Raw genomic sequence first — 14,751 nt, 5'->3', positions numbered from 1 at the left:
GGAACAGTTCAGGGAGGAATGTCAGATGATGTGAGAGATGAGATGGATCTGGATCAGAGGAGGGATGGCAGTTTGGGAATGAGTATGTTAGAAGAGGGTATGGGAGAGTCACAGGGAGGCATTCAGGCCTCGAGGTTTGTTCAGCCACCCCAATACTCACCCTTTTCTCAGAATTCTGGGTATTCGATGGGAGGTACATCGGACTACCCTAGCTTTAACCCTTATCCCACACACATGCCATACCCACCTTTCTACCCACCATACTCACAGTATCCCATGTACCCACCTCCACCTTACTATCTAGGTACAGCAAACCCTACCCCAGGGAATGTTGCACCTCCACCACCACCAGAACCTACAGTCTCAGACACCCAAACACCTAAACCTTGGTCATCTGAAGGGACCAAGGTCAAGATGACCAATTACATGAAGCTGGGTGCTCCCCAGTATGAAACCGGTGATGACCCGTTTGTGTACCTTGAGAGGGTCAAGGTGATTACAGATGAGATAGGAGCTGATGACAGTAGAGCCATCCAGATGGCTGGGTTCACACTGAAATGCAAGAAGGCCCGTGAGTGGTTTAAGAACTATGTGAACCCGAGGTTGGACAGCCTATCATGGGAGGAGTTTGCAAATGAGTTTGCAGGATGGGCATTCCCTGATAGCTCAAGGGAATTGAAGATGATAGAGTTTGAGCAGTTGAGGCAGACAGAAGAGATGAGTGTAGATGAGTACACAGACAGATTTTTGGAGCTGTTGCCGTTTGCAGGGCAAAACCTGGACACAAATCAAAAGAAGTCAAGGAGGTATATCATGAGGCTCCATTCCAGGTATTCCTCCTTGATCCAGTCAGCCGAAAGAGAGAGTTTCCATGCCATAGTGGATATGGCTCGGAGGATGGAGGCTAGTGCAATCATCAAAGGGAAAGTCAAACAGTCTGTAGCACAGCCTTCTGGTTCCAAGACCCCAAGTGGGGGAAGGCTAGACCCTTCATCTTTGAGTTCAGGCAGTAAGAGGTGGGGTAAAGCCAAGTCCAAGAAGAACAAGTTCTGGAGTAAGATCAAGTCAGGTCTAGGATTAGGAAGTGGCTCGAGCTCAGGTGCAGATAATGCAGTAGCTGTTATTGTAGGGAAACTCCACCAAGGGTAGATGCTGCCTCCAAGAACCGCCAAAATCTAGCACACACATTCTGAGCATATCTTCTATAGTCTGAATGGTCCTCTCCGATTGTCCATCCGTCTAAGGATGGAAAGCAGTGCTAAAATCCAACCTGGTACCCATAGCATCCTGCAGACTCCGCCAAAACCTGGAGGTGAACTGGGGTCCTCTATCAGACACTATTGAAACAGGGACCCCATGCAACCTGACAACCTCATCAACATATACTTGCGCCAATTTATCCATAGAATAGCCACTCCTAACAGGGATAAAGTGAGCAGATTTGGTTAGTCTGTCCACAATCACCCATATAGAATCCAATCTGTTGGACGTTGCCGGTAACCCCACCACGAAATCCATAGCTATATTCTCCCATTTCCACTCTGGAATCGGCAGTGGGTTAAGCATTCCAGCCGGCTTCTGATGTTCTAGCTTCACCCTCTGACATACATCGCAGGCTAACACGAACAGTGCCACTTCTCTCTTCATAGCTGGTCACCAATATATTCTTTTCAGATCCTAATACATCTTGGTGGCTCCGAGGTGAACACTATACCTGGCATTATGGGCTTCCCCCATAATGTCTCCCTTCAAACTAACATCATTTGGTACACATAATCTGTTCCCGTAGTGGAGGATCCCCTTGTCATCAAATCTGAACTCATCACTCTTGCCTGACTGAACAGTCCTGGAAATCTTGACCAACTCTAGGTCCTCATGCTGTTTCTGAGCCACCTGTTCCAGAAACATGAGTGACACTCTCATCTGGGCTATTAAAGCACCTGTACCAGACAACTCTAACTGCAGCCCTTCATTCATAAGCCTATAGAATTCCCTCACCATGGTCTGCTCTCAACTGAGATATGGGACAAACTGCCAAGTGATTTTCGGCTTAGGGCATCTGCCACAACATTTGTCTTACCCGGATGGTACTGGATTTTGCAATCGTAGTCACTAAGCAGTTCTACCCATCTTCTCTGTCTCAAGTTCAATTCCCTCTAACTCAGGATGTACTGCAGGCTTTTATGATCTGTGAAGATCTCACATTTAACCCCATAAAGGTAATGCCTCCACATCTTGAGTGCAAAGATTACAGCTGCCATCTCTAGGTCATGTGTATGGTAATTCAACTCGTGCTTCTTCAGCTGCCTCGAAGCATAAGCAATCACCCTTTCATTCTGCATCAGCACACAACCCAGTCCCACACGGGACGCATCGCAATACACTGAGAAGTCCTCATTACTGTTAGGCAGAGCTAACACCGGTGCTGAAGTTAACCTCTTCTTTGATGCCTATGGCCCAAGGACATTCCTTGGCAATTTGTTAATTAGTAATTAATTAGAGGACGTTCCCTAATTGATTTATCCATAAGGAGGGACATGGTGGTGAGAAGCGTCTTCAACCTCCATAACCAATCTATTGAATCAATCAAGATAATCTAAGTTTCAATGATCAATCCAAACAACCAAGATGGATCCATATCTTTAACTAGATCTTTCTCATATTGATTTCCTCTTTTATTTTTATTACTTGCTGATTTTATTGCTTTCAATAGTTGTTAATCGAATCAATCTCAAAACCCCCCCTTTTTACTTTTATTGCACTTTACTTCTATTCCGCTTTTGGTTACTTGCTTTCAATTGTGTTTTCAATTAATTCTCTTGGTCTTGATTGAGAAGAATAAATTGGTAATCAATTCTCTATGGATTCGATCCTTTACCACTATCTGTAGTTGTAAAATTATTGATAATTGGAAAGGTTATTTTTGATCGGCTTCGACATCCGCACAGTCAAAAATTGGCGCCGTTGCCGGGGAATTAATTTTACTTGTTTGTTTATTTTTCTTTCATGACCAGATCTGAACGCAGGGACACACTGCCCTTTGATCTAGAAATTAAACGCACTCTCAGAAGACTAGGAAAGCAAGCCTCTGCGCCTGAAGAGCATTCTGCCTAACCTTCGGCCTCCGAAACCCATCAACCTTCGGCTGCCGAACTTGCTTCACCCCAGCAACCGAATTGTGCACAAATGGCAGAACCTCATGCACCAGCCGCTGTACATAATGGACATGCTGTCCAGGACCAAATAGTTCAAGAATATCCAGCCATTAGACCCCCAGTGCAAAGAGAAAGAACCATGAGAGAATTGGCAACTCCTGTGGGTGATCAGGCACCACTTTGCATTACCTACCCACCTCTGACAGTTCCCTTTGAACTGAAAACAGGTTTGATTCATCTTCTTCCTAAATTTAGAGGTAGAGAGAATGAAAATCCACACAAACACTTGAAAGAATTCAACATTGTTTGTTCATCTATGAGACCTCAAGGTATATCTGAAGATCATGTTAAATTAAGAGTTTTCCCCTTTTCATTAGATGACTTTGCTAAAGATTGTTTATTTTATTTGCCACCTGGATCTATAACTTCTTGGGATGATATGGTGCAAACCTTTCTAGACAAATACTTCCCACCATCTAAATCAATTGGCATAATAAGAGAAATTACTAGCATAAGACAGAAACAAACTGAGGACTTATATGATTATTGGGAAAGGTTTGAAAGACTATGTACAGGTTGTCCACAACATGATATGTCAAACAAGTCTCTCATACAGCTTTTCTATGGAGGATTGCTCCCTTCAGAAAGAAAACTCATAAATGTAGCTTATGGAGGATCCATTGCAGACAAGACACCAAGGGAGATGAGAGAGTTGATATCTACCCTTGCAGCCTCATCTAGGCAATATAGAGAAGAAAAACAACTGCAAAGAGCCAATGAGGTAAGCTCATCCACTATTTCTGAACTGACATCTGTGATGAAAGATTTTGCCATAGGACTGGTTCAACAGATTCAAGTAACCCAGCCACCTAGGCCATGTGGTATCTGTTCATATGTAGGACATCCAACTGATCAATGTCCTACACTTGAAGAAGAACCCCAGCAAGTAAATGCCATTGGAAGGTACAATAACCAGCCCAAACATGATCCATACTCAAACACTTATAATCCAGGTTGGAGAGACCACCCTAATTTCAGCTATGGAAGGGCCAACAACACCCAGAACTACCAAAGAAATCAAGCCCAACCAGCACCTCAGAACTCTAACCAGAACCTTGAAAAGATGATGGAAACACTGATAAACACCATGCAAGGCGTGCGACAAGACCTAGGACAAATGACCACCTCTATAAATAGACTCGAAACCCAAGGTAAGCTCCCTTCTCAAACTGAAACTAATCCCAGACAAAATGTCAGTGCCATTACTTTGAGAAGTGGAAAAGAACTCCAAGATGCCAGATATGAGGAAGAAAAGCAAGTTGCACAAGAGCCTGCCCCATCTGAAACCACCCTTGCGCCATCTGCGCAACCCCATCACCATGAGCCAGCCTCGCCAGTACAATCTGAAGTACCACCTGTGCAAAAGAATCATCAAAAAGTAAGTTTTCACATTCCACCTCCTTTTCCAAAAAGATTTGAAAGAACACAAAAAGAAAAAGAATAAAAGGAGATCCTTGAGACCTTCAGGAAAGTGGAAATCAACATACCACTGCTAGATGCTGTTAAGCAAATTCCAAGGTACGCAAAATTTCTGAAGGAATTGTGCACCAATAGAAGAAAGCTTGCTGAAAGAGAGAAAGTAAGTGTAGGTGAAGTTGTTACTACGGTAATTAAAAGAGAGCTCCCTACTAAATGCAAGGACAAAGGTATGTTTGCAATCTCTTGTAAGATAGGGAATGTTGGAATAAAGAAAGCTATGTGTGATCTTGGTGCATCCATAAATGTTATGCCTCTCTCCATCTATAAATCTCTGAATGCATGTGCACTGAAAGACATAAAAGTCGTGATCCAACTAGCTGATAGATCTGTGGTATATCCATTAGGTGTTCTAGAAGATGTATTAGTTCAAGTAGATGAACTTGTCTTTCCTACAGATTTTTATGTGATTGATACTAAGGAAGACAGTTGTAATACTATTTTTGATATCCTTCTTGCCAGCGCTTTTTGGCCGCCGAACTCAGCTATCCTTCGGCCGCCGAACCTCTCAACTCAGTTCTCAACACAAGCAAGCTCTTCCACTCCTCCACAGAAGGATGCGCAGAAGAAGGCATATGAATCCAAGTCGCCGAATTCCACAGACTTTCGACCGCCGAACCACACAGATTTTCGACCGCCGAACCCCACTGACTTTTGGCCGCCGAAACTCCCATCATATAACACAAGTCAGAAAACACCAAAATCAGATCTGAAGCCTCTCCCAGACCATCTAAAATACATGTACTTGGGACCTGACAAGACACTACCAGTGATAGTGTTCAATGAATTGAGCCAACATGAGGAAGCAAGCCTCCTGAAAGTACTGCAGAAACACAAGGGAGCCATTGGATGGACCATTGATGACATAAAATGTATTTCTCCTACCACATGCATGCATAGAATTCACATGGAAGATGAATGCAAGCCAGTCAGAGATGCTCAAAGAAGACTGAATCCACCTATGATGGAGGTAGTAAAAAAAGAGATAGTCAAGCTCCTTTGTAATACCCGGCTAGTTCAGACATCGGAGTTCCTACCGTCCGGTGGAATTTTGAATGTCAGAGTTTCCCTGAAGGGTAGAGTGAAGGTTTTCTAAAATGTTTTGATATGTTTTAAGTTTTTGATTTGAAAAGGAAATGAGTTTTTAAGAGAAAAGGCTAAGGAAGATTTTCCCACTTTCGGCCCCCTAAAGTTAAAGTTCGGCTGCCGAAAGTACCCCACGTTCGGCCCCCTAAACTTAAGGTTCGGCCCCCTAAAGTGGTGAGGTGTTGCGTGGAGCTTTGGCCACCCAACGTGAAGCGGTGGTGCACTTTTAAAGGTGCTTTTGGCCGACTAAGGAGGTGCTTAGGCTCTCCTTTGGTTCAGGAACTTGCTCATGCTTTCTCTCAATGATCTTCCATAGTTTTACATCAAATCTTTCAAAGAAAAGTAGGTTTTAAGTGAGTTAAAGGGAGTTTTGAGAAGTTGTGGAGTTTAGGAGCTTGTGAAGCTTGAATCTCCATCTCTTCAAGTTAGGAGTCACGCCAGCCTTTGTTCTTCAATAGGTAAGTGTGAATCCTTGGTTTTAATTATGTTTTAAATGAGTTTGATGAGGGGAAAGGGGAGTTGTGCATGTGTATGCATGAGTTGTGCATATTAGGGTGTATGGATCCTATGCTTTGTTTGTGGTTGTTGTGTGTTATTTGTTGGAGTTTTAATGTGTTTAAGACTCCTATATGCATGATTAAGTGTTTAGAGTATGTTTGGAGAGGTTGGATGCATGTTTGGAGGGTTGAAGTTCGGATGGCAGGCGTTCTTGTGCACGAAACTGAGTTCTGGATGAACCCAGGTTCGGCCCCCGAAAGTCCAAGTTAGGCCGCCGAACATGCCTGACTTTCGTCTCTGGAGGAAACATTCGGCCGCCGAAGGTGCTGCCGAAGGTGCCCTGTCCAGCTTTCCTTTGCTTGTTTTGCATGCATGTTTTGAGGTGTTTTAAGGGGTCTTAAGGGGAGATGTTTAGAGGTATGTTAGAGTATGTTGGTCCCTCACTTGAGTCCATCTGTGTAGGCACAGAACAGAGGAACCAGAGAGAGCAGCAGTGAGTGTTGCTTCAGAGTTTGCAGAGTTAGCCCAGGGTTAGCCAAGCATTGGCTAGAGGTGAGTAGAACTAAACTTAATCTTTTATTAAAGAAACATAATGCTTTAGCATAGTTCATGCATCATGAATGCTATGATATGTATTAGGGTGATTGCATTAGAATCACGAATGTGAAGCATTGCATATTATGTGATCAGAGATTAGGTGGACCCAGGCGACTCCAATAGCCTAAGCTTCGGCTCCTGTCATTGTGTCAGGTCAGTTGGGCAATTACTTGTTGGAATGCCCTGTGTAGCTCCTTTGGGGGGCCAGTGTTGACAGAGGGTATTTTTGGGGTCATGTCTACCTTAGTGGGGATTGGACCAAGGCGACTTCAATAGCCCGTCGAGGGAGTTTTGGGGTCATGTCTAATCCAAGATTTATTGAGATATTTGTGTTGTGATGCATTTTCATATATAGTGCGTATGAATGAACTGTTTTCGATGTTTCTACTCACTGGGCTTTAGAAGCTCATCCCTTTCCCTTAATCCCAGTTTTGCAGGTACAGGGTTAGCTGGGAAGTCAGAAGCATCAGAGTGTTGGCTTCAGTATGTTTGTGTATAGCATAGTGTGGACATGATGTATGTACAAGGATATATGTACAGTGCTGTAATAGTTAGTCAGTTAAGGTATAAATGTATTAGAATGTGCTTTTGCCTATTGTCTAGTGTATGTTAATCCCTTGCTTATGCATGTATCCTGTTTTCAGTTTAATGATGAGCAATGAGTCAAACCAGGCTTACTAACATGTTGTGTTTCGAAAACCCAGTGAATTATAACTGTGAGGGAAGACAGGGTTTAATTCCCTTGACCCAAGACCAGTGCGGAGGAAAGACCAGGTTTGATTCCTGTGATCCATAGAGAGGCCAATAGAGAAGATCAGGTTTGATTCCTGTGACTCTATGGTAGCCAAGTTAACTTATGATATGCTGACCCTTACAGAGTGGGTTCTATGCTGCAGAGCGCATAGGGTATGGAGGTTACTTGGTAAAGCATCACTGGTGTATTATAGATAGCCAGAGGGCTAGTTCAGATTAGTATATCTGAGCATTTGGTTCATATGATTGGACCTATGGTACAGTGTTTAAAAGGTTAAGTCTGGTAGTTTTAAAGACAAGTTTTAAAAAGTTAAGTCTGGTACTGTTTTAAGAAAAGTAATAGTCCAGTCGGATCATGTATGGGATTTTAACAGGTACACAGAGTTCAGGATAGGCTTACTACGGGTCTAGGCGGCCTTAAGTCGATCTGGATCCTAGTGCCGAGCAGTTTGGGCCGTTACAAAGAGGGTACCGGTTTCCGGGCTGTTAGAGATGGTATCAGAGCAGAGGTTCCTCAGTAGTACGATGTTTTACATCGGAAAGAGGTTGGTCTAGAGGTCATAGTAAGGCAAAACACAATAAGTAAAATCATGTCCACTAAGATAGGAAGTTGTTTTGCATGCTGATGTGGAATACTCATGCTTATTAATGTTATGCTATGTAATGCATGTATATATTGTAAATTCATGTGTTTTCATATGAACATGTGTGCTAATGTTTGTTTCTTGATGTGTTGTTATTCAGGAGAACTAGGATGAGTGGAGCTAGTTATTCTGTGGAATCAGACCCATCTGAAGGATCTTTTGAGGAAAACAGGGAAAGAATGAATGTAAGGAGAGAGATAGAATTAGATGTGCAAAGAAAGGATATAGGAGTGCAAGTGAATATGGACGAAGAGTCTGTAGATGATACCCAGAATAAGGATGCCAGGATCTCTAGTTCAGGAGAAGTTGACCCCTCTATTTTGAGTACAGCTGCTAAAAGGGGGAAAAAGAAAGTCAGAGGCCTTAAAGGGTCAAAGAAGAGGGAGTTTTGGAATAAGTTAAAGTCAGGGTTGGGTTCGAGTTCTAATAGGGATAGCTTTAGATGTGAGAGGTGTGGAAGGCTGCATAAGGGAGTTTGTCTTGCAGGGACAACAGCATGTTTTAGGTGTGGTCAGGAGGGACATGTAGTTCGTGAGTGTCGTACTGCACCTTGGATAGCTCAGTCTCAGCGGACATTTTTAAGTAGAGTTGTTCAACAGGAGGCAGCCACATCAGACCCAGTAGTGCCAGGTATGTTCATTTTGTTATGAATGTTCTGATGTGTTTTGAGGATTCTGATAGGATGTCTTTTGTTGTAATCGAAGTAAAAGATAAATAGATAGAATTTCAAAGAAGAGTTAAAGAGAGAGTTATTATGAGATGTTAGGATCTCAGGTTTTCATAAACCTAGGCATAGTGAGAATTGATTTCTCAAGAAGAATAAGAGTAAATAAGGCAGAAAATAGAACAAGAAGTAAAAAGAGTAACAGTAAGTATGAATAAGTAGAAGGATAAGATGGGTCAGAGTAAGAGGAAAAGAAAAGGAAGGTAAGTTCATAAAGAGACTAGAGTTAGTCTGGGATTAGATGGTGGTGAGGCTGAGGAAGAAGGGAGAGCCTTTTCTTCAGTAAATTCCCGAGGGAAGTTCCATTAGCTTTAGCTTGGATCTGCACCCTGACTCAGTAGGAGGCAAACACATCATACATGGTGACGTCAGATGCGTTCACTTGGAAGTGTTCAGATGTGTATGCTGTTTGTTTTGGACCCAGTGTTTCACTTTCCTTGTTGTTTATGAGCCATTGATAGAGTGGATTTGATGACTTCTGGGCTTAGAGTGTTTTTCTCAGGGTCAGTAGACCTGAATATGATCCATCTGATGCAGAGTCAGTCAGTTTAGTTCAGAGTTTATACAGAGTAGGCGATGCGATCCAGCTGACCTTATGGTTCTAGGGGTGACTGATGATGTCAACCTAGGGCGGATTGGCTAGCTACTCATAGTACTACCTGTGTCCGCAGAGACAAGGTAGGAGAGTTTAGAGCTCAGGATGGATCAATAGTTAGTCCTTAAAAAGGACAGAGTATAGAGGAATAGAGTACAGTATAGATGCCTAGAAGTTGATATCAGTCCCGCAGGCTCATCGTTATACAGGAAAAGTTGTCAGAGGGTTCTAACTCTTGTGAGCAAGTTTGTCAGGACAGGGAATCAGCCTCAGTACCCTTTACTAGAGAGAGAGTTCTAGATGTTTCCCAGATGATCTGTCAGGTTTACCATCTGTTAGAGAATTAGAGGTTGGAATGAGAATGATATCTGGCCGCAGAATCATTTCTTTCCTTCTACCCTACAGGATGGCACCTGCAGAGAAAGAGAGAGTTCAGAAGAGTCAGAAAAGTATAAGAGAGCTTAGTGGATAAAGGGTGTATCTGACGTAGTACCTCACCCTGGAAGATTCCAGTGTTGTTGTGGAAAACGAAGGATAGACTCTTGAGATTTTGTTATAACTGTTTACAGTTAACAGGGTCACTACTAAGCAATTACAGGTGTTCCTAGATAGGATTGATTGATCTACTAACTGTTCTAATCAAAGAAGATTGGATTACAGATTGGTATGATCAGAGTACAGATTGGAGCAATACCTGTTGAGAGTTAGAGATTAAGTCAGTTTAGTAAAGAAGAAGAAAGGCGGGCAAGGATCAGTATTACAAGGTTGGTAATACAGATTGGTAGAAAAGATTGATCATCTATTGGAACTGTTAGTGGAAACTGGTTGTGATTCCAGTGTGATTACGGATTGGTATCATTCCAGATTTGTATCTATTAAGAATTAAAAGTGAGAGTTTTCACAAAGAGATTAGTTTAGTTAAGAGAAAGAAAAGAAGAATAAGGATCAGAGTAGCGCAGCGAAAGCTGTGGAGTTCAGAAAAAGGTTATGAGTATAAACTCAGATCAGGAGAATAGAGGTACAGATTCTCTCTTTAGAGAGAAGTGATAGGCTTTACTTGCTTATCTGTTTGTTTTTAACATTCGAGGACGAATGTTTTGTAAGGGGGGAAGATTGTAATACCCGGCTAGTTCAGACATCGGAGTTCCTACCGTCCGGTGGAATTTTAAATGTCAGAGTTTCCCTGAAGGGTAGAGTGAAGGTTTTCTAAAATGTTTTGATATGTTTTAAGTTTTTGATTTGAAAAGGAAATGAGTTTTTAAGAGAAAAGGCTAAGGAAGATTTTCCCACTTTCGGCCCCCTAAAGTTAAAGTTCGGCTGCCGAAAGTACCCCACGTTCGGCCCCCTAAACTTAAGGTTCGGCCCCCTAAAGTGGTGAGGTGTTGCGTGGAGCTTTGGCCACCCAACGTGAAGCGGTGGTGCACTTTTAAAGGTGCTTTTGGCCGACTAAGGAGGTGCTTAGGCTCTCCTTTGGTTCAGGAACTTGCTCATGCTTTCTCTCAATGATCTTCCATAGTTTTACATCAAATCTTTCAAAGAAAAGTAGGTTTTAAGTGAGTTAAAGGGAGTTTTGAGAAGTTGTGGAGTTTAGGAGCTTGTGAAGCTTGAATCTCCATCTCTTCAAGTTAGGAGTCACGCCAGCCTTTGTTCTTCAATAGGTAAGTGTGAATCCTTGGTTTTAATTATGTTTTAAATGAGTTTGATGAGGGGAAAGGGGAGTTGTGCATGTGTATGCATGAGTTGTGCATATTAGGGTGTATGGATCCTATGCTTTGTTTGTGGTTGTTGTGTGTTATTTGTTGGAGTTTTAATGTGTTTAAGACTCCTATATGCATGATTAAGTGTTTAGAGTATGTTTGGAGAGGTTGGATGCATGTTTGGAGGGTTGAAGTTCGGATGGCAGGCGTTCTTGTGCACGAAACTGAGTTCTGGATGAACCCAGGTTCGGCCCCCGAAAGTCCAAGTTAGGCCGCCGAACATGCCTGACTTTCGTCTCTGGAGGAAACATTCGGCCGCCGAAGGTGCTGCCGAAGGTGCCCTGTCCAGCTTTCCTTTGCTTGTTTTGCATGCATGTTTTGAGGTGTTTTAAGGGGTCTTAAGGGGAGATGTTTAGAGGTATGTTAGAGTATGTTGGTCCCTCACTTGAGTCCATCTGTGTAGGCACAGAACAGAGGAACCAGAGAGAGCAGCAGTGAGTGTTGCTTCAGAGTTTGCAGAGTTAGCCCAGGGTTAGCCAAGCATTGGCTAGAGGTGAGTAGAACTAAACTTAATCTTTTATTAAAGAAACATAATGCTTTAGCATAGTTCATGCATCATGAATGCTATGATATGTATTAGGGTGATTGCATTAGAATCACGAATGTGAAGCATTGCATATTATGTGATCAGAGATTAGGTGGACCCAGGCGACTCCAATAGCCTAAGCTTCGGCTCCTGTCATTGTGTCAGGTCAGTTGGGCAATTACTTGTTGGAATGCCCTGTGTAGCTCCTTTGGGGGGCCAGTATTGACAGAGGGTATTTTTGGGGTCATGTCTACCTTAGTGGGGATTGGACCAAGGCGACTTCAATAGCCCGTCGAGGGAGTTTTGGGGTCATGTCTAATCCAAGATTTATTGAGATATTTGTGTTGTGATGCATTTTCATATATAGTGCGTATGAATGAACTGTTTTCGATGTTTCTACTCACTGGGCTTTAGAAGCTCATCCCTTTCCCTTAATCCCAGTTTTGCAGGTACAGGGTTAGCTGGGAAGTCAGAAGCATCAGAGTGTTGGCTTCAGTATGTTTGTGTATAGCATAGTGTGGACATGATGTATGTACAAGGATATATGTACAGTGCTGTAATAGTTAGTCAGTTAAGGTATAAATGTATTAGAATGTGCTTTTGCCTATTGTCTAGTGTATGTTAATCCCTTGCTTATGCATGTATCCTGTTTTCAGTTTAATGATGAGCAATGAGTCAAACCAGGCTTACTAACATGTTGTGTTTCGAAAACCCAGTGAATTATAACTGTGAGGGAAGACAGGGTTTAATTCCCTTGACCCAAGACCAGTGCGGAGGAAAGACCAGGTTTGATTCCTGTGATCCATAGAGAGGCCAATAGAGAAGATCAGGTTTGATTCCTGTGACTCTATGGTAGCCAAGTTAACTTATGATATGCTGACCCTTACAGAGTGGGTTCTATGCTGCAGAGCGCATAGGGTATGGAGGTTACTTGGTAAAGCATCACTGGTGTATTATAGATAGCCAGAGGGCTAGTTCAGATTAGTATATCTGAGCATTTGGTTCATATGATTGGACCTATGGTACAATGTTTAAAAGGTTAAGTCTGGTAGTTTTAAAGACAAGTTTTAAAAAGTTAAGTCTGGTACTGTTTTAAGAAAAGTAATAGTCCAGTCGGATCATGTATGGGATTTTAACAGGTACACAGAGTTCAGGATAGGCTTACTACGGGTCTAGGCGGCCTTAAGTCGATCTGGATCCTAGTGCCGAGCAGTTTGGGCCGTTACAAAGAGGGTACCGGTTTCCGGGCTGTTAGATCCTTGATGCAGGTATTATCTACCTTATCTCTGACAGCAAATGGGTGAGTCTTGTGCATGTAGTTCCAAAGAAAACTGGAATTACCATTGTCCAAAATGCTGAAGGGGAACTTGTCCCCACTAGAGTTTAAAATGGTTGGAGAGTTTGCATGGACTATAGGAAGCTCAATGCTGTAACAAGGAAAAACCACTTCCCACTGCCTTTCATTGATCAGATGCTAGAAAGATTCGCAGGTAAGTCTCACTACTGTTGTCTTGATGGTTATTCGGGTTTTTATCAGATTCTAGTTGCTCTAGAAGATCAAGAGAAGACTACTTTCACTTGTCCTTTTGGTACTTTTGCCTTTAGAAGAATGCCATTTGGACTATGCAATGCACCTGCCACCTTTCAGCGATGCATGATGAGCATATTTTCTAACTATGTGGGTAAGACAATTGAAGTGTTCATGGATGATTTCACAGTGCATGGCAACTCTTTTGAGGAATGCCTTGCCAACTTGAAAAAGATCTTACAGAGATGCATTGAGTCTAACCTTGTGCTTAATTATGAAAAATGTCATTTTTATGGTTAATCAAGGTATGGTCTTAGGTCATGTTGTTTCAGCTAAGGGCATTGAAGTAGACAAAGCTAAGGTGGATACCATCAAAAATCTGTCTTACCCCACAAATGTTAGAGACATCCGGTCATTCCTTGGCCATGCTGTAATACCCGGCTAGAATCCGGCACCGGAATTTCTATTTTCTGGTGGAATCCAGGGTGTTGGGATTCTATATCAGGGTAGGAGTTATGGTTTCTAAGTGTTATGATGTGTTTTATAGTTTGCCAGTTCGATAGTTTTGAGTTTTGAAGAGAAACTGGTTCATGGAGACTGTAGCCAAGTTCGGCCGCCGAAGGTAAGTTCGGCCGCCGAAAGTGCCCAATGTTCGGCTTCCGAAGGTCAGTTCGGCCCCCGAATGTTGCATGGTTTTGCATGCGATTCGGCAGCCGAAGCTGAGTTGCTTAGCCAGCAGGTTGGTATCCCTGAGTCAGCCTTTTGGACAGGTGTTATCACCAGATCATGTCCAGAAGTTGGCCACGTCTCCCCTGGTTTATTTGCTGAGCTTGAGCAGCTCATGCAGAGTGTGTTGATCGTTCACAAGGGTTTGAAAGTTTTGAAGCAAAACGTGAGCTTTGGAGAGTTAGTGAGGGTGAAGAAGAGTTGATCCGTTTTCCTTTGTTTCGATCACTCATCTTCTTGTTACAGGAGGTAAGTAATGCTCTTGAACCTGTTTATGTGTTGTCTGAAGGTTTTATGGCAGTTAAGGGAGAGAGATGCATGTTTAAGTGAGAAGTAGTGGTTTTGATGAGTTATGCATGTATATATGTTTCTGTGTTCTGTTTGATTTGTTGTTTGGGGTTATTAGATAGTTTTGGACCCCTATGTTCATATACTTGAGTATATGTGTGGTGAGGAGGTGAAGTATGCTGGGTTGGAGAGGTTGAAGGGAAGGAAGCGTTGGGTTGCCGTTGAAGCTGAGTTCTGGATGAACTCAGGTTCGGCAGCCGAAGGTTCATTCGGCCGCCGAACCTCTTGCATGGTGGCTTAGTTGCCACAGCTTGCCCCCGAGTGTTTTTGCATGTTCG

At 42.8% G+C, this 14,751-nt stretch overlaps 1 protein-coding gene across 1 annotated transcript; it reads left to right on the top strand.

The window, feature by feature from the left end:
* The first annotated feature begins 8,444 nt into the window (after positions 1 to 8,444).
* LOC122724687 lies at positions 8,445 to 11,807 on the top strand. Its single transcript, XM_043960415.1, has 2 exons — positions 8,445 to 8,899; positions 11,749 to 11,807. The coding sequence occupies exons 1-2, from the start codon at positions 8,449 to 8,451 to the stop codon at positions 11,781 to 11,783; spliced, it is 486 nt and encodes a 161-aa protein (XP_043816350.1). The 5' UTR covers positions 8,445 to 8,448; the 3' UTR covers positions 11,784 to 11,807.
* The last annotated feature ends 2,944 nt before the right edge of the window (positions 11,808 to 14,751 follow it).

The sequence above is a fragment of the Manihot esculenta genome, chromosome 9, assembly GCF_001659605.2.
Source record: "Manihot esculenta cultivar AM560-2 chromosome 9, M.esculenta_v8, whole genome shotgun sequence".
Taxonomy (NCBI): Eukaryota; Viridiplantae; Streptophyta; class Magnoliopsida; order Malpighiales; family Euphorbiaceae; genus Manihot; species Manihot esculenta.
The sequence above is the reverse complement of the archived record's forward strand: the minus strand, read 5'-3'. Positions and strand labels throughout refer to the sequence as shown.

Bases quoted from the DNA above. Each gene is read 5' to 3' on its own strand.
- LOC122724687 (XM_043960415.1), top strand. From the start codon at position 8,449: ATGAATGTAAGGAGAGAGATAGAATTAGATGTGCAAAGAAAGGATATA. The intron at 8,900-11,748 runs GTATGTTCATTT...CCATCTGTGTAG, and splicing joins ATCAGACCCAGTAGTGCCAG to GCACAGAACAGAGGAACCAG.